At 66.1% G+C, this 21,639-nt stretch overlaps 1 protein-coding gene across 3 annotated transcripts in view; it reads right to left on the minus strand.

Moving 5' to 3' along the window:
- The window catches only part of ATP11A (ATPase phospholipid transporting 11A), a 42,046-nt gene extending 33,030 nt beyond the window's left edge, over window positions 1-9,016 (minus strand). For 2 of the 3 annotated variants that reach the window (XM_055147443.1, XM_055147453.1), the window contains exon 1: window positions 8,854-9,016. In XM_055147443.1, coding sequence (XP_055003418.1) covers window positions 8,854-8,892 — 39 coding nt within the window. In that variant the 5' untranslated portion in view covers window positions 8,893-9,016. The remainder of the gene's footprint in view (window positions 1-8,853) is intronic. The other variant, XM_055147447.1, reaches the window with a different exon arrangement.
- Between the last annotated feature and the right edge of the window lie 12,623 nt (window positions 9,017-21,639).

Raw genomic sequence — 21,639 nt, forward strand, 5'->3', positions numbered from 1 at the left:
TGCCCCGGCCCCCCCTGGGGATGGGGACCCTGCACGGGGCCACGCCTTGGGGATGGGGACCCTGCCCGGGGCCGCCCTGGAGAGACCCAGTGGCCCAATCCCCAGGCCGGATTTGTCATCAGGAAAGAGGAAGGGGCCTGAGCGTGAGTCCCGCGAGGAGGGCGTCTGGCTTGCACACAGCAGACCCGGGTCCGATCCCGAGCACCCTGAAAGGTCCCTGGAACCTGCTAGGAGCAGCTCCACAGCAGGAGTTAGCCCTGAGCACTGCTGGGTGAGGAGAAAGACAGAAAGGAAGGAAGGAAGGAAGAGAGAGAGAGAGAGAGAGAGAGAGGAAGGAAGGGAGGGAGGGAGGGAGGAAGGGAGGGAGAGAGAGAGAGGAAGGAAGGAAGGGAGGGAGGGAGGGAGGGAGGGAGGGAGGCAGAGAAAGAAAAGTGAAAGAGAAAGAGAGAGGGAGGGTGGGCAGAAGGAGAGAGAAAGGGAAAGAGAGGGAAAGAGAGGGAGAGGGAGGGAGAGAGGGGGAAGGAGGGACAGGGAGAGGGAGGGAGGGGGAGGGAGAGGGAGAATGAGGGAGGGGGAGGCAGGGAGAGGGAGGGGGAAGGAGGGGGAGGGAGGGGGAGGGAGGGGGAGGCAGGGAGAGGGAGGGGGAGGGAGGGGGAAGGAGGGGGAGGGAGGGGGAGGGAGGGGGAGGGGAGGAAGCCGGGCCACCTGAGGCAGGGGTGGCGCAGCAGCCAGAGCATAGCCTGAGCCTGAGGAATGAGCCACAGGCCGCCTTTGGGGGCCAACGGTCGAGTCCTCCTGGCCAGGACGGCATCTCTGGCTGCAGCCCACCCCACGGTGAGCCAGCAGGGCCGGAGCAGCGGCCACCCGACTGCCACAGACACTGGCGCGTCCTCTCGACTGCACACAACCAGGCCCTGCTCAGCCCTGCACCCGGGGCCCACCCAGGCCCTGCCCAGACAATAGGCTCAGCCTCGTTCTCGGCCCCAGACGCGAGCAGGCACCCCCAGAGGGCCCCGGCCCCAGCTCCCTGAGAGGCCGCGGGAGGGGCACGGAGGGCAGCTGGGGATGGGCAGCTCACGCTCAGGATGTGCAGCAGCTCCCAGGGTGCTTGGCGAGGTGGGCTTGGCTGAGCCTGACGGCCACAGCGGCACCAAAGGCTCATGGCAGGAAACGCCATCGCCAGAAGACAGCGCTCACCCCAAATTCCAGTGTGTCCCTCACCCCGAATTCCACAGCGTGTCCCTCACCCCAAATTCCAGTGTGTCCCTCACCCCGAATTCCAGTGTGTCCCTCACCCCGAATTCCAGTGTGTCCCTCACCCCGAATTCCAGTGTGTCCCTCGCCCCGAATTCCAGTGTGCCCCTCACCCCGAATTCCACAGTGTGTCCCTCACCCAAATTCCAGTGTGTCCCTCACCCCGAATTCCACAGTGTGTCCCTCACCCTGAATTCCACCGTGTGTCCCTCACCCTGGATTCCCGGTGCCTCACACCTCGAGCCCCTCTCTAGAGCCCACACTGGGCCCTCACCAGGGACAGAGGGTCCCGGCATGTAGTGGCGGGACATCTTGGGCAGAACACTCCTGCCCTGTCCGCTCGACACTCGGCCTCCCTTCCCCTCCCTGCCCTCCTCCCTCGTCCTCCCTGCCCTTCCCGCAGGCCTGCTGCCGCGTCCTGTCAGTCACCTCTTCAGAGGGGTCCGAGGGAAGGGCCACAGGAGCCCCTGAGGAAGGTGCCCAGCCCCCTGGGGCACAGGTCACCCAGCTGCTGTCTGTCCACAGGCCTGGGGAGAGTTGGGCCTTCATTTCTCTCTGAGAGCAGCCTCCTGGGCCGGCTCCCTGCAGCACTCCTGTGGGGCTGCCGAGTTTATGCGTCTCCCCTGTGGGCCGTGGCAGCCTCAGGTGCGGCTGGGCCTTTTCTGTCTGTCTGAAGCAGGGAGGTCTCTGGGGGCCGGGGTGCGTGTTAGGATTTCTTTCCTAGAAAGGGCCGGATTAGTACGGTGACCCTTGGTGTAGATGGTTCGAGAATGCTGCAGGGAGAATTCAGACCAACAACCTCGAGGACGGAGTTTCTCCCGCTCCATCCCCAGGGGCAGGGCGTTTGTCTCGGGAGTGCCTGGAAAAGGCGCTGAACCCGGCAGGGTGCAGCCCAGAAGAACGGGAAGGAAGGCCGGGATTCCACTCCTGGCAAGGCCGCCCTGCCGGGAGTGGCTGGAGACAGGGAGACAGCCCCGAGGGGAGGCACTCCCAGGGGCTCGGACAGAGCCACCAGCATTAGGGCTGCCCCTGGGGCGCAGATTCCCGCAGGGGCCGCCGCCCAGCCTCCGGGACCCTGGGCGGCAACTGCTTTATCGAGTAAAAGGAAAACAGGTTTCCACAAGGCAAGCTCTACAGTCTCAAACACAGGACGAATGGCTCAAAATTACCCGCAGGGCAACCCGGCTGGGCGGCAGGGGCGCAGAGGGCCGAGCGCGGCCAGGAGAGCAGGGGGCTCCACAGGCCTGCCCGGGCTGCTGGCTGCCGTGTTCTCGCTCGGCCGCAAGGTCCTCTGGGCTGGGGCCACCGTCTGTGCTCAGGAGTGACCCCGCGCCTGCACGCCACGTGCCTGCACCCTGCCCTCTGACCTGGGCGCTGGCTGGGGTGACGGTCACCTTCCCACCCGCTTCTCCTGCACTGGCCCCTGCGCCCCAGGGCAGCTGTGGGCCCAGCACCTGGGACCCAGCCGAGCCCTCGCTGGGTGCTGAGGCCCAGGCCCTGCAGCTCTCACTTCACTCCCAAGTCCCGGGGCGCAGGGCAGCCCAGGGGACAGCTCGCTGCTGTGTGTGCAGCAGGCCAGCGCCAGGCCGGACCCCAGGCCCTTCCTGAGCAGAGGGGCGGGCAGTGCTCGGCTTGCTCGGACAGGCGGTGCTCGGGCACGCCCCTCTGCTTTAACTGGTATTTCCAGTTCAGCGTCCAGCCACCACCTCCAGCCGGGCCCCGTGTCCTCCTGCCGTGCTCAGCCAGGCCGTGTCTGCGCCCAGCACAAGGCAGGGGCGGCCCCGGGACGTCCGCGCAAAGCCCCACGCGAGGCCTGAGGCCGCAGCACAGGCCAGGCCGGGCCCGTCCCGTCTGCCGCCACGGGACACCGCCCCCAGCTGCCCGGGGCGCCGTGCACCCGCCCAGCAGCTGTGCCCACCCCGCCTGCTGGACCACGGTCTCGCACGGACACCTCCAGGGGACAGCCCGCCGGCTAGGGGGCCTCGCAGGCAGCCCGGCTGCGGGGTCTCTGCCCTTGCCTGCTGCCGCCCGCATGCGCCCCAGCTCCCAGGGCCACGTGTGCTGGCGAGAACGCGGGACGGGCACTGCAGCTCAGCACCCGTTGCTCCACCGAGCCCTGGAGCACCGAGATGGGCACCAGGTGACCCTGGGTGGGCAAGAGCACCGCCGGGGGACAGCAGGCCCACGGGAGCACCCTCGGGTGTCAAGGGGGAGGGGACCCCGATGCTGCTCATCAGCCCCAGGCCGGCCCTCAGCACCGGGCCCTAAGACGGCCCACTGCCTCTGGGCAGCAGATCTGTGAAGGAAGCGGGCTCACGAGCGCCCCCCTGTGGGAGCAGGGGGGAGGGCAGCCTCTCTGCCAGTGGGGGCACCGCCTCAGCCTGAGGTCAGGGGAGGGGCAAGCAACCAGGACTGGGTGGCCGCACCTGGGCCAAGTCCTTCCCGACCCGGCCTGGTCAGGGTGGGAGCCCCCACACCTGATGCTGAGGGAACCCCCTTCATGCAGGGTGGCCCAGCTATGGAAGCTGCTCAGTGCCAGACAGGACCCACGCCACTGGCTGTGCTCCCTTCCCGGGCCGTGCTCCCTCCCTTGGGCGATACATCCTCCATGGGCAGTGCTCCCTCCCCGGGCCATGCTCCCTCTCCTGGACTGTGCTCCCTCCCCGGGCCGTGCTCCCTCCCTTGGGCGATACTCCCTCTGTGGGTAGTGCTCCCTCCCCGGGCCGTGCTCCCGCTCCTGGGCTGTGCTCCCTCCCCGGGCCGTGCTCCCTCCCTTGGGCGATACTTCCTCCATGGGCAGTGCTCCCTCCCCGGGCCGTGCTCCCTCCCTTGGGCGTACTCCCTCCGTGGGCAGTGCTCTCCCTCCTCGGGCCATGCTCCCTCTTCTGGGCTGTGCTCCCTGCCCCTGGTGATGCTCCCTCCCTTGGGCGATACTCTCTCCGTGGGCAGTGCTCCCTCCCCGGGCCGTGCTCCCTCTTCTGGGCTTTGCTTGGCCTGAGCACTGCCAGAACCTGAGAGGGATCCACCTGGGGGCTGTGACACCTGTGTGTGTGTGTGCATGTGTGTGTGCATGTGTGTACGTGTATGTGCGTGTGCGTGTGTGTGCATATGTGTGTGTCTCTACATGTTTGTGTGTCTCTGTGTGTCTACATGTATGTGAGTCTGTGTGTCTGGATTGGGGTCTGTGTCTGCCCACTCTGACAGGGAGAGAGGGCCGAGTGCTCACAGCATCGGGGAACCCCAGGCTCTCTCCTCACTCAGCTGAGCCAACGAGAGGTGCTCAGGGAGCCTGGCCACAGGGACCCGCCACACGAGGAGCCGCGTGTCTCGCCACAGTGCTGTCACCTTGGGGATCGGGGCCGAGGGAGCCTCGATTACGGCAGGGCAGATGGGCTGCAGCTCCGAGGGGCCAGGGTGCTCGGGTCTTCACCCGCGAGCCCCAGACGTGACGCCCGGGCAGCGGCCGGGGACGAGTGGGGTCCAGAGGGAGGGTCCCCCAGCCGGCTCTGCGCTGCACGTGGAGCTGCACTGCCCGGTGCCAGGCTGAGAGGCGGCCAGGCGGGGCCCCAGGGCTGCCCTCCTGGGCCTGGCTGTTCCCTGGGGCCTTCCTGCATCTGCCTGGCCGGGCGCCCGCCTCTGAGTCAGGGAGCCAGCCTGCAGTCGGCCCCAGGGGCCCTGGCCCGGGGCCCCCGCACCCTGCTGGCCTCCTGGGCGCAGCGACCTCCCCGCTGCTGGAGGGAGGGAGGGGAGGGGCACACCAGAGCCCAGGTCTTCTCCCTGGGGTCTGGGCGGCGGGACAGGCCACCACGGGCAGCACGCACACACAGGTGCCAGTGGGAGTGGAGGCGTCTTCCTGACACGCCTGGCCTGGCCGTACCCTCCGTGCCACGGCTCTCTTCAGAGAGAGGCTGCTCGGCCCTGACAGGGTGAGACACGTCCCGGGAAGCCAAAGTCCAACACGCAGACCAGCAGGGACGGGCGGCGGGGTCCAGACCAAAGGACACGCGCCAGGCCCCGGTACCAGCCCCCCAGGGTGCCCCGCTGGAGGAAGGACCCTGCAGCCCACATGCTCAGGCCAGAGCGCCAGGACGCAGCCACACTCCCACGAGACCACCTCCGAGACCCCCGTGGGGAGGCCCCGGGGACGAGCCCACAGTGGAGGCGACAGAGATGCTCCGTGAGCAGCCCGGGGCAGCTCACGGGCAGTCGGCGGCCAACGCCTGCCCAGACAGGCCTCCTTCCCCCACGGTTTCCTGCACAGACAGGAATCAGAGAGGGCAACGTCGCCCAGACCCTCAGGACTCGCTGAGACACGGACAAAGGGAATGGAACCAGCGGGAACCCCGGTCGCAGGCAGAGAACTGGGCCCTGCAGCGCGACTGAACCAAAGGTCGGCCCTACAGAACGACTGAGCCCAGGGCCTACAGCGTGACTGAGCTCAGGGCCTACAGCGTGACTGAGCCCAGGGCCTACAGCGTGACTGAACCAAAGGTCAGCCCTACAGAGCGACTGAGCCTAGGGCCTACAGCGTGACTGAGCCCAGGGCCTACAGTGTGACTGAGCCTAGGGCCTACAGCGCGACTGAGCCCAGGGCCTACAGCGTGACTGAGCCCAGAGCCTACAGTGTGACTGAGCCTAGGGCCTACAGCGCGACTGAGCCCAGGGCCTACAGCGTGACTGAGCCCAGGCCCTACAGCGTGACTGAGCCCAGGCCCTACAGCGTGACTGAGCCTAGGGCCTACAGCGCGACTGAGCCCAGGGCCTACAGCGTGACTGAGCTCAGGGCCTACAGCGTGACTGAGCCTAGGGCCTACAGCGTGACTGAGCCCAGGCCCTACAGTGTGACTGAGCCTAGGGCCTACAGCGTGACTGAGCCCAGGCCCTACAGCGTGACTGAGCCTAGGGCCTACAGCGCGACTGAGCTCAGGGCCTACAGCGTGACTGAGCTCAGGGCCTACAGTGTGACTGAGCCCAGGCCCTACAGCGTGACTGAGTCCAGGGCCTACAGCGTGACTGAGCCCAGGCCTTACAGCGTAACTGAGCTCAGGGCCTACAGCGTGACTGAGCTCAGGGCCTACAGAGTGACTGAGCCCAGGCCTTACAGTGTAACTGAGCCCAGGGCCTACAGCGTGACTGAGCCCAGGCCTTACAGCGTAACTGAGCTCAGGGCCTACAGCGTGACTGAGCTCAGGGCCTACAGAGTGACTGAGCCCAGGCCTTACAGTGTAACTGAGCCCAGGGCCTACAGCGTGACTGAGCCCAGGCCTTACAGCGTAACTGAGCTCAGGGCCTACAGCGTGACTGAGCTCAGGGCCTACAGAGTGACTGAGCCCAGGCCTTACAGTGTAACTGAGCCCAGGGCCTACAGCGTGACTGAGCCCAGGCCCTACAGCGTGACTGAGCCCAGGCCTTACAGCATGACTGAACCAAAGGTCGGCCCTACAGCGCGACTGAGCCCAGGGCCTACAGCGTGACTGAGCCCAGGCCTTACAGCGTGACCTATATGAACCCAGGGGCTGGACCTACAGTTTTCATGACTTTAGGTGAATCTCATCAGGAAACCAGAGCCCCAGGGTCACTCCCAGACATTATTTTGATGTCGTGGCTGGACGTGGTGATGCCAAGCAGTCTGACTGCACAGAAAGGGTTAATGAACGGAGCACTGCTGAAGGAGCTGAGTTACTGCTGGTGCAGCCACTAGCCTGCAGACCGGGACCATCTGGGTGACCAGGCAATGCTGGGCGAAGGGCGGCTGCGAGAGGGACCCAGCTTCTAAGGCCCAGTAACCAGGCAAGGGACAGCATGCAGGACTCCTCGTGAGGGCTCGGGGGTTGTCTGGCCACACACAGCGATGGGACGCACAACGCAGGTAGAGACGCCCCGGGAGGTGGGAGGCAGGCAGGCACACAGACAGGTGAGCCCCTGTGAGGGCGGTCAGGAGAGGTGAGATGACGGGACAGACTCAGTGTCTGCAAGGGGACAGGTGAGTCCCTGGATGGAGTCTGACATGAGGACAGGTGAGTCCCCAGGACAGAGTCTGACATGAGGACAGGTGAGTCCCCGGACGGAGTCTGACATGGGGACAAGTGAGTCCCCGGACGGAGTCTGACATGGGGACAGGTGAGTCCCCGGATGGAGTCTGACATAAGGACAGGTGAGTCCCCGGATGGAGTCTGACATGAGGACAGGTGAGTCCCCGGGACAGAGGCTACATGGGGACAGGTGAGTCCCTGGATGGAGTTTGACATGGGGACAGGTGAGTCCTTGAGATGGAGGCTACATGGGGACAGGTGAGTCCCCGGGACGGAGTCTGACATGGGGACAGGTGAGTCCCCAGATGGAGTCTGACATGGGGACAGGTGAGTCCCCGGGACGGAGGCTACATGGGGACAGGTGAGTCCCTGGACGGAGTCTGACATGGGGACAGGTGAGTCCCCGGATGGAGTCTGACATGAGGACAGGTGAGTCCCCGGGACAGAGGCTACATGGGGACAGGTGAGTCCCTGAGATGGAGGCTACATGGGGACAGGTGAGTCCCGGGACGAAGTTTGACATGGGGACAGGTGAGTCCCCAGATGGAGTCTGACATGGGGACAGGTGAGCCCCCAGATGGAGTCTGACATGGGGACAGGTGAGTCCCTGAGATGGAGGCTACATGGGGACAGGTGAATCCCCGGGACGGAGTCTGACATGGGGACAGGTGAGTCCCCAGATGGAGTCTGACATGGGGACAGGTGAGTCCCTGAGATGGAGGCTACATGGGGACAGGTGAATCCCCGGGACCGAGTCTGACATGGGGACAGGTGAGTCCCCGGGACGGAGTCTGACATGGGGACAGGTGAGTCCCTGGATGGAGTCTGACATGGGGACAGGTGAGTCCCCGGGACAGAGTCTGACGTGGAGACAGGTGAGTCCCTGGGACGGAGTCTGACATGAGGACATGTGAGTCCCCGGGACGGAGGCTACATGGGTACAGGTGAGTCACTCCCAGGAAGAAGCCTGGCATGGGGTGAGGTGCGATGCCCCTGGAAGGAGTCCAGCACAGGGGCAATGACCCAGGAAGGAATGAGGCACAGGGACAGGCGACTCCCCTGGACGCCCCGTACAGCCCAAAGAGCGGCAGCCTGGCCCCGGGCCCGCCCACCCCACCTCCCTGGCACAGGGTCTACACAGGTGCATGTGGGGTCCTGCCTGCCCTCGCGGGCGGGCACCTGCCGGGCACCAGAAAGCCATTTCCACACTGCCCAGTGTATCACGGACACGGACATGGAGACCAGGAAGGGGGAAGGCGGGCGCATGGGGGGAAGCTCTGCCTCCAGGGACGCAGCTCCGGGGCACGCTTTCGGGGTTTTCTCTCGGTGGCCCGCTGCCCAAAGCTCTCCCGCCCCTAACCGCCAACCTCCCGCTCGCTCGGGTCCTGGCCGGGGGGCCTCCAGGACCTGCATCCGGGCTGCCGCACAAAGGGCCCTGGTGAGCCCCGGCCCGCCCGGCCGGCAGCCCGCGGGAGGGGTCTCCGGCAGGTGCCGCGCGCGCCCGGAGCCCAACTTCCCCGGGGACACTCCCATCCCGCCGGGCAGCTCCGCAGGTGCCCGCACTCACGTATCTGCGCACCAGCGTCCGCACGAGGCCGCAGTCCATGGCTCCTCTGCGCCCATGGGCCGGGGCGCGCGCGGGGGCTGGGGGGCGGCCGCGGCCCCTCGGCGCTCATGCCCCGCGCGCACCGCGGCCGGGTCGGTGGCGGCCTGTGCCCGCCGCTCGCCGCCGCCCGCGCCGCCCGCCCGCGCGTCACGGCCCGAGTGAGCATGCCCGGCCCCGCCCGCCGCCCGCCCGCCCCGGCCCGGGAGGGGCCGGCAGGTGCGAGCGGCCCTCGGGAGGACCCGCGCGCTGCCCAGCGGGGCAGGGAGGGGCTGAGTCGGCCCCGGACCCCTGCCGTCCAGTCCCGCCGCCGCCCCCCACCTGGACGCAGAGTCCTGCCCTGCCCTGTGCCCAGGGCCACCAGCCACCCGCGACACCAGCCCAGCCTCATTCCAGGAGGCTTCCCCAGTGTTCCCCCAGCCCCACAGTGGCTGCTGCTTGGGGCCAGGCGAGCACTGGAAGGTCAGTCCCTGCTGGTCACGGGGCCAAAGCACAGCGGGCACTGAAGCGGGCACAAGACTGAACCCCTCCGGCTTCTTCAGACACCAAGGAGCCGACAGAGGGTCGAGGGTCCCTACTGTCACCCACTCCTGAGTCCCACACAGCCCGGAGGGGGACTGTCCGTGCTGGTCGGGGCCTTGCTCTTCTGGGTCTCCACCGGCTTTTTCCCGGTGAGAGGTCAGCCCTCTGCTGGGCCCCAGGGCAGCACAGGCACAGCCCCCAAGGAGAGCCGGCCCGACCCTGCAGGCGTCCCTTGGACCTCAGCCTGCAGTGCCAGCCTCACTGGGTGTCATGCCTGGGAAGGAGGGGTTGCCCACGGCGTTAAGTGCTCCCATCCCTGCCCCACCGCCTCAGTTCACACCCGTCAATCCTTCAGAAGGTGCATGGAAAAAAAGGTTCCCCATTTCCTACCAGAGTCTGGGTGTGATGGCCGATGCTGGGCGGCCCTTTTTGCACCTGCAACAGGAGGTGGCCTGCAGAACATGGCCCACGGGGTGCCACCTGCCTGTGCCTTGGGCATCCATTGGGCATCCACTGGCCCTGCTGCTGTCTGGCCGCGGTGCCTGGGCCTGAGCTCAGCCCACTGACTGGACTGGAGTTTGCATCGCTGGCACTAACGACATCCAAGGCTAAGCCCATGGAACCAGACAACTTGGGTCTCTCTGCCAAAGCCCCCGGAGATCCAGCTCTCCTTGTGAGGGGCTCCTGTCTCTCTGAGTAACGAGCCACTGCAAACTCGGGCTCTCACACAGGAGCCTGCATTTGCCGGATGCTCTGGGCGCCTGCCGCTGGCTGGGGCACCTCACATTTGCACTCTCGGGGGCGCAGTAACCTGGGGGGTCGAAAGTCATGCTCAGCATTCAGCAGCCTCACCTGCTCCCAAGGACAACTCCCAGGAGGCCCAGAGTGAGCACCGTGGAGCCCCTAAAAGCCTGCAGCCAGGAGTTCTGGAAACTTCCTGCGGCCACGTCCATTGGAAAGGACCGTTCTGGACTCGGGGAGCAGGGACCAGAATCGATTTTTGTTTCTTTTATATTTTTCTCTTTGGGTCACACGCGGGGTTATTCCTGGCTCTGCACTCAGGAATTACTCCTGGCGGTGCTCGAGTAATTCATAAGAGATTCTGGGAATCGAACACATGTCAGCTGCGTGCAAGGCAAATGCCCTCCCCACTGTGCCATTGCTCCAGCCCCGGTTTTTGTTTCTTTGCGTGTGGGGTTGCACCCGGCAGTGTTCTCGGCTCACTCTGGCTCTGCACTCAGGGTTGCTCCTGGCAGCCTCGGAGACCCACGGGATGTCGGGGATAGAACCCTGGCCGACGCCCTCCCCCCGGACTGTCCCTCAGCCCCTACGGGACTCGTGGGAGTGCGTGGGGCGTACTCCTAGGAGGAGTCCTGCGGTGGCCGTCAGGGCGCCCACAGAGTCTGAGTGGACGCGGGCACCTGCCCTGAGGCTGAGGGCACCGTCCCCCGCCCAGCCCTGTGACTGGATCAGCTGGGCCCGGCGCCGCTCAGCTGGGAGGGCAGGGGACCAGTCCCTGAGCGAGATGCGTGGGAGGGTCAGGGGGGCAGCTGCCTGTGGGATGGTGGCCACCCACGGCCTCTCACCTCGCTCCAGGGGCCTGGGGCCCACGCCTGCACCCCCTGCCCTTGGGAACCGGGGCCTGTGCTCGGGCAGAGGCTGCAGGGACGCGGGAGGAAGGCCTCGCCCTTACCGGGACCCAGAGGCCCTGCTGAGGTGGACACTGGCCTCAGAGAGGGCGGTCCTCTGGGGGCAGACGGTCAGGGTGTCTGGGGCCCCCTGGTTGCCGCGCCCTGGGCAGGAACAGTGCAGCCGTTTCCCTGGGCCCCCGCTGTGTCTCGGCCCCTGCAGTGTCTGGACGCCCCTCGGGGCCTGCAGGGACTTTGCAGTCACCCCTACCTCCCCCCACCTCACCTCTGCCCAGAGAGCCGCCTGGTGGGACCCTCACCCTCCGCCCACACCACCTGCCTCGCCCAGGGGCGGCCCCTCCTTCCTGGTTCTCAGAGTGCGGAGTGGGCTTGGGAAGGGGCTGTGGTGCCCTCGAGAGCCCCCAGCGCCCGCCCCGCCTGCCCCATCGCCCCGGCACCACCTGTGCCCGCCCCCTGCAGCCTCAGCGCCCCCGGGAGTGGCTCTCACCGCGGCCAGCTGGGCTCGGAGTGTTGCCCGGCCTGTGGCGGTGGGGGTCCCTTGGCACGTGGCTGTCCCAGCAGCAGAGCCGGCAGAGCAGCGTGGCGACATCGTCTAACTGCACGCGGGGCCTGATGCACGCAGGGGAGGGGGACGAGTGGCGGCCCCCGGGGGGCGCTCAGGGCCCTCCAGCCGGCCGGTAGGTCAGCCAAGTGGTTTTTCCATGAAAGGCCAAGCAAACTGCGAGTGTGGATTTCCTCTTGGCCACACCTGGATGGGAGACCCGTGAAGAGGAGGAGCACGACCCCCTGGGCAGGGCCTTCACTCTGCCTCCCCCAGAGGAGCTGCCCACGGGACAGGAGGGCACCACACCACGTCTCGAGCTGTCTCAGCAAGGCCGAGTCCCGAGGTCTGGGTGGGGCCTAGCTGGGGGCTCCGTCCCAGCCCCCCACTGGGCCCCGGGTGCCCGCGAGCCCCTGCAGCGTGCGGCCCCCAGGCCCCTGGGGCTGGAGGGGAAAATTAATTCTTTTGCCCCGACTGGTAATTAGAACTTCAATTAAAATGTCATCAAGCACAGCCCGTGTTCCACGTGTGCGATGCGGAACGTCTCCAGCCCTGGGCGACGCGGCCCTGGGGCCTTCCGCCCTCAAACCCTGAGGAGCCCCCAGTGCCGCCTGCTCTGCAGCAGGGAGAGGACGGCACAGTATCGGGGCACCCCTGGCCCGGGGCGGAGAGCGGGGTCTGATGTGCCGCAGCCGCTCTGTCTGGGCGCTTGTTCTCTCCCGGTTTCCTGTAAACTGAGCCAGGAGGGAAAGTGCTGAGCTGGGCATCCTCTGAGGCAGGGCCGCGGGACAGACGGCGCCAGGGAGGCCGCCTCGGCCCCCACGGGGCTCTGGGGCTCTGCCCTCTGGGACCGGGGGGCACGGGGGCCCGGCCTCTGCTGTGTCCTCCTCTCCCCGCCTCCACCTCTCTCTCCCCCTAACCCACTTGTTGAATTCGGGTCCTCAAGGCCCCGGGAAGTCGGGAGGACTGGACAGGTGGCCCGTCTCAGCAGCCCTGTCCCTGGAGGTGGCCCGGCGTGCTGTGGGGGGAGCGTGGTCCGTGGCAGGGTTTGTGAGTGACTGTGGTGAGTGCGGGCCCTCCTGGGGCCTGTGGTATGGCCCGGGGCAGGTTTGGTAGGAGAGTGTGGCCCGTGGCCGGGTCCGTGGTGAGTGACTTGTGCCAGGGTCTGTGGGTGGCGTGGCCCGTGGCGGGGTCCGTGGCAGGGTCTGTGGTGAGTGTGACCCGTTGCAAGGTCCGCGGTGAGTGACTTGTGGCAGGGTCTGTGGTGAGTGTGACCTGTGGCGGGGTCCGTGGTGAGTGACTTGTGGCAGGGTCTGTGGGTGGCATGGTCTGTGGCAGGGTCCATGGCAAGGCCTGTGGTGAGTGTGGCCCATGGCGGGGTCCGCGGTGAGTGACTTGTGGCAGGGTCTGTGGGCGGCGTGGCCCGTGGCGGGGTCCATGGTGAGTGTGACCTGTGGTGGGGTCCGGGTGAGCATGACTTGAGGCGGGGTCTGCGGGTGGCGTGGGCCATGGCGGGCTCCGTGGCAGGCAGAGGCCACCAAGGTGTTTCCTGCTCGTCTTTCTGTGCACGTGAGATCGATCGGGCCAACCCACCGATGACCCTGGACACTAATGGCCTTGGCCGCCGCTGTACCTGGACACTTAGCACTGCCCGGCCTATTTTTGGACGCTGGTATTTGTTACCGTACAATCATGAACAGCTTTACTCTCCTGACTGTTATTCTAACGGTGGTGCTGCATTAACTCCCTCTATTGATCAGTGCTGCCCGCCTGCCCAAGTGACCCTCACCTCCAGCCCGCGGCCCTGCTGCCGGCCCGACTCCTCCTGGAGCAGCGCTGCTCTTCCCCGGGGCCCCCAAGACGCAGCAGGCATGCGGGTGACCCCTTCTCCGCAGTCCAGCCGAGCCCTGCTGGGGCCTGAGGGAGCCCGACGGGAGCCACGTCCCCAGGGCCACCCTGGGCAGCTGGGTCCCCCCACGGGAACAGGGCGCCGGGCGGGCCCGGGGAGGCCCCAGTCCCACTGGCCCAGCCGGGGGACAGTTACACGGCACCCAGGACTCTGGCTCTCCCGACAGCGCGTGTCTGCGGGGGGCCTCGCCCTGCGCCCGGCCTGCTGTGTGGCTCAGGGCTCCCATACTCTCCCAGGGGGTGAGGCGCTCTGTGTGGACGGCGGGGGCGGGGCTGGGGGCATGGGCTGGGGAAAGTGCACTCAGGGCTGGGGGCCGGGCGGGGACTGAGTGGATGCGGAGCCTTTTCCTGCTAGGGGAGGTGTCTTCCGCCTGCCGCCTGCTGTGGGCCCTGCACTTCCGTTTTCTCAGAAGCTGGTGTGTTTCCTCACTGCTGGTCGGCCTCAGGCCTGTCTGTCTGGTCCCTGTGCCCTACTCCCCACGGTCCTGGCGGGCTGCGGGGGGGTTAGCAGAGGGAGCCGGCCTGCTCTCGGCCAGGGTGAAGCGAGGGCGCCTGGCTCCAGGGGGCTGTCTCGGACCTGGGCGGGGCGAGTGGGGGTGCACCGCCCTCCGCCCCAGAGTCTACCCACAGCCGCTCAAGTGACAGAGACCCCTCCTGGGGCGCCAACCGAGGGCTGGGGTGCAGACTCAGCCACGCGTCCTGTCAGCTGGGGCAGGCCCGGCCTCTGGGCAGCCAGTGGGGCGTGAAGCGCCTGGCGGTGCCCCTGCCACTCCCACCCCGCCCAGGCGCCCCCAGGGCTGCTGCGGGGTCTCTGGGTCCTTTCTCAGGGTGGGTCTGCTCCACTTGGCTTCTGGACCCTCCCCATGTGGCTACGCTGGCTGGTGTGTGTCCTGTCTTCGTCCTCGCCGCCGTGGCAAGGGCAAGGATGCCCGCCGGGAGCGAGGGGCGGGGGCTTGGCTCCTCGTGTGCCGCGAAGCCGCCTCACCTTCAGAGGGCGGCTGGGCCCGTCCTTCCTCCGCCCACCTGCACGTGGCCAGCCCGCCCAGCCTTTGGCCGCTGGCTCCCTGGGCTCCATGGCGGGGCACCTTCGGACGGCCACCCCGAGGGCACGGCCCTTGCAGTGCCGGGCGAGGGGACAGCAAGATGGGGCTGGTCAATACCACCATAATGAAGATTAAAATGCAACGCTTGGTTCCTAAAACTATTAGGACAATTCATCTTTCCTCATCGGGGAATCAATAGAAACATAACTTACTGGAGCAAAGGAACCGCACGCTTACGTAATACATATTTAATCGATTTACTTATTCCTAAAAATAATGTGTGATTTGTCAGAGTTTAGCATTTTTAGCCCCATCCGGAACGTCTGACCTCTGCCTCCCGTGTCCTCGGGCTCTGCCGAGAGTCCGCCTGACCGCAGCCCCCAGCCCCGCCCTCCCGCAGCCTCCCGCCTGGTGCTTCTGGCCCTGCAGGCTTGATTTCTAGTTTCTCATCTTTTCTTCCTTTCCAAACGCTGGACTACGGCGCTGGCTCTGGGGAAGGAGCGGCCTCCATGCCCGGCCCGGCTCCCAGCCCCGGTGTGACCCCGAAACAAAACCCAAGAAAATTCGAAATCCACAAAAATCTCTTCCTGCTCAGCCGGGTGCAGCTGAGCGGCTGTGAGGGCCTCTAAGGGGACAAGTGGGGGGGGACGAGGCCCCTCGACGGAGTGGGTGTGGGGGGCAGGGGCCCTCAGGTAGGGGCCCTCAGGTAGGGGCAGGGGAGGGGGGCAGGCAGCCCCCATAGCTCTCGTGCAGTGCTCTTTTCGGAAGGAAGTGAGGCAAATTTGCCCCAAAGCCACAGGCAGCAGGGCGATAAGCAGCTGATAAGCTCAGCCCGGGCTGCTGCAGCAGCCCAGGGAAGGGGTCCCGGAATCAGAACTAAGGCTGGGCTCCCCTCCCCCCAGGGTGCAGGGCCTGAGGAGAAGCCGGGGGCTACATCCTAGTTCAGGGCCACACCCCGGCCACAGGGGGGCCCAGATGGTCTGAGCCCAGCACGGGGCAGCCTCCCCGCCCCCCCATGGGTCTGGGTGAGAGTGAGAGTGGGAGGGGCCCCAGGGGCCCGGGGAGGCTGGAGGCCCCTGGGGACGCTTTGTCTACAGAGCTGGTGCTCTCCTGAAATTCCATCCGCCCTCCTGGGCCTTTGATCACTTTCCACAGAGAAGGGCCTGGGAGGGGGAGGGAACCCACCACCCACATGCCTGCTAAGCCGCGCCGTGGCCAGGACGCGTGGGGAGCCCCACTCGGGGTCCCCAAACGCGTGTTTCTGGCGTGTGCCGGGGTGGGCACGGGACAGGCGTGGGGGCGGCAGGCAGGGTGACTGGGTCTCCCCGGCCTCCTGCCCTCCCTCTTTCTTCCCAACGAGGCCCCGAGGATCAAATTTCCACTGACTTCCTGCACCTCCAACTAATTTCCTTCAACTTGCCAAAGAAATGCCATTAACCGCGGAGAGGAGGAAGCCGGGAAGCTTATCTCCTCTAACTTGGTCCTTCAGAGCCAAGCATAAGCCAAACCCGGAGCCACGGCGAGAGCCCCTGGCTAATGCTCGGAGCTGCCACCTGGCTTAGCAAGTCCTCGTCCCCGGCCTCATGGCCCCGCCCCGCCGGGCCACCGCCTAGCCCTTGTCCATCTGCTCAGCCGCGGGCCTGGCCAGGCTCCTGTTGGCCGAGAGTTTGCCGAGGACACACGGGCAAACTCCGTGCCGAAGCTTGATCCCCTGCGAGCAGGAGGGGCGGGTGTACTCGGAACTGTCTCGAGCGGCACCGAGAGACCCAGTCACCACCAGCACACAGTGGCCAGGCCTGGGCTGGGGAGCTGGCGTGAGGACAGAGCTTGCCTCGGTCAGGGAGGCCCAAGGGCTACTGACAGTCGCGTCAGGGACACGTCCCGCAAACAGGCACTTCCTGCGCCCTAGCGTCTCCTGGCCCTGCCAGTGTCCTGGTTCCAGGGGGACCTTCCGGCTGGAATCCACCGCACCGGCCGTGGCACACGCCCCCGGTGTGGCCTGGCTGTGTCCGTCCTGGGGTGCCTGTGAGGGCTGCTGGGTGCTGCTGGCCACGGCAGCAGGTCCTGGCCACGCCCCGAGGCCACGCCTCTGCAGTGCATTCCCACAGGGCACTTGGCTCCCTCTGCGGCAGTGACGGAGCTTATTATTATTTTTTGACACAGCTTATTTTTAGGCCTTTCCTGGCTTTTTTCCTTCCTCTCATAAAAATAGTGTCCATTTCCCTGAGATTGCAAAGATCAAGAAGAGAGGGCGTGCGCCAGGCCCCCGCGCCCATGAGAGGCCGCCCAAGGGCACTGTCCACTCCGTGAGGTGGAGCAGGGCCTGAGGCTCTTGGGACGGGCCCACTCCAGGGTGGTCCGTGGCCCAGGGGTAGCCTCTGGCACCACATGGGCCTGGACGGCTGGGGACGGTGCTGTAGTCACCTTCCGGTGGCCGTGGCTCCACCCGTGGTCCAGGCACTGTCTCCACGTGGGACAAGGTGGACCAGTCTCAGTAGGAGCCGAGTGTACTCTGGGAGCACTGTGGTATGGAGGCCATCCTCCCCAGAGCCAGTGGGCACTGTCCAGCTCTCCCATCCTCCCTGGAACCAGAGCCAGTGGAGCACTGTGGGGGCTGAGGGTCTCTCAGTGAGCCCGCCTACAGTGTGTGTGGGGGGGATTTTATCTTGCCCTAAGACTCAGGGTGTCTAAGTGGCCGCCTCCTTTCTGAGCTGGACCCTGGCCAGCCACTGGAGGCTCTTGCCCATGGGGCAGTGAGCCTGGGGGGCATGGGCAATGCTGGGGCCTGCCCCCAGTGTCCATCTGGTTGTCCCGAGACTGTCCAGGGTGGCATTGTGGGCCCCCCGGCTGCTGTGCGGAGCTCCTCTCCCTGCAGCCGCCTCCACACCAGCTGGGCCAGGCCCCAACCCAGAGCCGCTGTGCTGTGGGGCACGTGTGTGCCAGGCGTGTGCATGCCGGGAAGGGCCCGTGGACCCATGGGTGCGTGTGTGAGGGGTGCCGGTCACTCCGGCTCGTGGAGCCACCCTAAGCTCACTCACAGGCCACGAGTCTGGCCCAGCCCCAAAGATGCTGCCATGGCTCTTGTAAGGTGGGTTGGGGCAGGCGGGTGGGGGGCTGGGGACTGCAGGAAGGTCAGGGGTCAGAGGTATGCAGCCACATCTGGCCTTGTTGCCCAGCCCGAAGCCCAGCATTCCTGCACAGAAAGCTGACAAGGACAAGCTGACGGGGACACACTCGGAAGGTTCCAGATCCTCCTCCCCAGAACAGCAGGGCCGGCCCCCACAGCACCTCCAGTGGCCAGATGCTGCCTGCCCATCTCTGTCCTTCACAGTGGGCAGTGGGGCAGGGCCAGTGGGCGGGGCTGTGGGTCTGTCCCTGGGGAGCCTGGCTGGGGGGTCAGCAGCCCTTATGTAGGGCACAGGAGATTCAGCAACTGCCAGGGTGGGTGCAAAGACCCCCTCCAGCCCCACCACCAACCACAGCCCAGGTGGGCGTCAAGCCAAGCCCAGGAAATGCAGGGGCGGCAGGCGGGGTCTCTTTAGACCTCAGCTGCCCGGCAGGCTCACAGCAAGTCCAGCTGCGGGTGCTGAGTCCAGAACGTTCCAGGGTGCAGTGGATGGGGCTTCCAGTGACAGCAGCGCAGCCCAAGCCACATCCCGGAGTTCATCACTAGGGGTGCCTGCAAGCCCCCCCACACCAGGCTGGAAGTGGGGGGCACGCAGCAGCTGTTTCCTGGAGGAGGGGCTTGTTCAGACAAGCTGGTGGGTCAGCAGTGCCCCCATCTGCCTGGCCCCTCAGTACCGCAAGCCTGTGGCCAGACTGAGTAGAGGCGCGTGTGGGGGTCTCCGGAGACCAGAGCCCGGCTGAGAGCCGTGTCCTAGCAGCCCCCTCCTTCGGAGACGGAAGCAGGCGGAGCGGGGTGGGCCCAGACCACACACCCTGAAAAGGCGGGCAGCGCAGGGAAGGGGGACGGCGAGCTCGCTCCCAGGACACCCACGGGGGACGCTGGGGGCTCTCGGTGGCTATGTGCTGTCCACTCAGGGGACTCAGCCCAGGCCCTCATGTCCTCTAAGTGTGAGATTCTGACCAAGCCAGAGTGCAGCCAGGACAGCCTCAGGCTCAGCTCCTGGACAGGAAACAGTTTCCCAGCAATGAAACAATGTGTCACTAGCCAACCAGAGCCCACCTGGGAAAGTTCCCCGGCCCAGCAGGAGGGCTCAATCCATCACTATGCCCCAGTCAAAATGCCCCGGAAATTGTCTCTTGTTAAACCTAAGAGAATGAGTAGCCTATGGAGCCGTAAACTGCCAGTGGAAACTATTGTTTAACTATTGCCTGACCACAGTTACCCCAGACACTTCCAAAAAAACCTTTGGTAACTAGGTAAGGTTTTTTCTGAAACAGTAAGGCACGAACCGCTTGTGTAACCAAACCCTGTATAAACTGCTTGCTGCCTGAAGTCGGGTGACCACTCTGTGGGTGAGGTGGTGGAGCCCAGCATACTTGAATAAAACTCCTGCTGCTTTCGTATTATCGAATTAGTGTCTCTGTTCGTCTCGCTGCTTGGGAACCCATAGTCCGGGGCTTACCACTAGCACGGTCAGGAGTGACCCCTGAGCCCCCAGGGCTGTGGCCCCCAAACAATAAAATGACATAAAAAGGAAATCTGTTTCAGAGGGAACAGTTTGATCTGCGGTAAATGGGAGGGACTCCTCACCATGGCAGTCCAGCTGTGACCCAGGAGAAATGGGCAGAAGGGCCCAGCAGCAGCGGGAGGGGCCAGGAATTCAGACCACGCCACCTTCTAGAATGTTCCAGATGGCTGTGGGGGTGCCTGTGGGGGTCAGCCCTGTGGAGCATCAGACTCTCAGACTGCAGATGCACTGGGGTCGGGGCTGGCCTTTGCGACCCCCAAGTCCAGGGGGCAGGGGCGAGTGGGAGTGGGAGACCCCACTGCTGGCCGCGGCTTGGCCCCTGACCCTGCCATCCTGCCCCACGGTCTCCTGGCCGCCCTTTCCCACGCGGCGGGATTAAGCCTGTCACCGGAGAGCTGCTGAGGGCTGGCACCGGAGCCCGGGGCTTTGGGAGGAGGAATCCCCGTGAGACCTCGCACAGCCCTTCCTGACCCCCCGGGCAGCCCTGCCACACCTGCTGGCCTCAGCCTTCTTTATCAAAGCTGAAAGCAAGACCCGGCCCACTCCCCTGCCTGCCCTCCCCCACCACGTTAAGCTGCCACTTGGAGACGTGGCCTCCCGCATGGAACTCCCCGCCCCGCCTGTGTTTCCAAGTGCTCACAGCCGGGACCAGGGGTCCTGTGGCCCCTCAGGTCTCGGCCCTCCGCGTGGCCAGAGGTGCCAGCTGGTCCCTGTGGAAGGAGAGAGGCGCGGAGAGCCTTCCCCAGCTCATCCCCCAGCCCGAGCCCCACGCAGAGCGCCTGATGCTGGCGGACCCCGCGTGTGCCTGAGGGGGCTGCTGGGAGCCAGGCCACCCCCGGGGGACTTGCGCTGAGGGGGCTTGCTTGGCCGGGCTCCTGGAGAACGCCCTGGACGCGAGTCTGGCCGGACCTCAGCCCGCAGGGAGCCGGAGGCGCTGGCGGGGAAGCCACAGAGGGCGCTTGAATTATTTACGAGCCGCCATCGATCCCTCCCTGCTTCCTTTGAGATATTTCTGGAGCTCACTTCAATATTTAATTCAGCCCAAACCTGTAGGTCGCCAGCAAATGTGCATCATGGTGACCGCGAGAGGCAGCACTTGCCAGGGCACCCGTGCGTCGGGAGGGGACAGTGGAGCCGAGGGGGCCTCGCTCTCTGCCCGACAGCTCCTGGGGGCGCCAATCCTCCCCTGCTCTGCCGCCGTCTGCCTCGCGGGCAGCTGCCGTCAGCATGACCTGGAGTCCGGGAAGTGCAGGAGGGGGCGGAGGGGCCAGGATGACACTGAGACCTGCACACCTGTGTGCACCTGCACGGACCTGCGGGCACCTGGACACACATGCAGGCACCTGGCATGCCTGCACACACCCGCGGGCATCTACACTCACCCACAGACATCCGCACACACCTATGGTCGCCTGGCGCACCCATGGACACCTTTGCTCACCTGCGGGCACCTGCCCACACCCACCGGTGGGCACCTGCGGGTAGGCTTTTCTGCCTCGATGCCCAGAGCCCTCCTGGACTGTGGCCCTTCGCAGGTCGCAGAGGCTGGGCTGTGCCGGGGCCGCGTGTGGCGGGCGTGAGCAGGGCTGTGTCGCGGAGGCTCCGGGGAGGGCCGGAGCGTACGGACGGGGTGTTCGGAGCTGATTCCTCAGGCGACGGGACACTGGTTGCTCTGGAAGGGCCGAGAGCAGCTCCCCCAGGGCCTTTCCCAGCTGGGGAGGCCGGCAGGGACTGTCCACTCCCGCCCCTGGGGATTCGAGTGCTTCCCAAGCCAGCCCGGTTCAGGCCAGGCCCAGCCCCAGGAGCCCTGGGGATGAAGGGCTCGCCGGGGTCCGGAGGGGCTGGGCCCACCAGGAGGTGAGCCCGTGTGGCCTCGGGCCGCCGCCACTGTCCAGAGGTGGGACTGTGCCCAGCACCACCCCTATGCCGTCTCCTCCTCTGGCAGCAAGTGGTGTGCCCACAGTTCTCAGTTCTCAGCGCCACCCTGCTCGAGGGTGGACGTGGCCTGCTGGGCCTCTGGCAAGGTCGAGTCAGAGGGTGAGGCCAGAGGGTGAGGCCGGCCAACCATGCCCGCCCAGCCGGCAACCTTCCTGAGGAACCCTGGCCAACCTGTGTGTGTCCCGAGTTCAGCCCACACACGGGGTCTGTGGCTCTACACGAGGTGTGTAGTTCTCACACCATGTCTGCAGTGCTCGTGGGGCCTGGTGCTCACGGGGGCTGGTGCTCACGGGGCCTGGTGCTCACGGGGCCTGGTGCTCACGGGGCCTGGGTGCTCACGGGGCCTGGTGCTCACGGGGTCTGGGTGCTTGCGGGGCCTGGTGCTCACCGGGCCTGGTGCTCACAGGGGCTGGTGCTCACGGGGCCTGGGTGCTCACGAGGCCTGGGTGCTCATGGGGCCTGTTGCTCACGGGGCCTGGGTGCTCACAGGGCCT

The sequence above is a fragment of the Sorex araneus genome, chromosome 1 (assembly GCF_027595985.1).
Source record: "Sorex araneus isolate mSorAra2 chromosome 1, mSorAra2.pri, whole genome shotgun sequence".
NCBI classification, from domain to species: domain Eukaryota; kingdom Metazoa; phylum Chordata; class Mammalia; order Eulipotyphla; family Soricidae; genus Sorex; species Sorex araneus.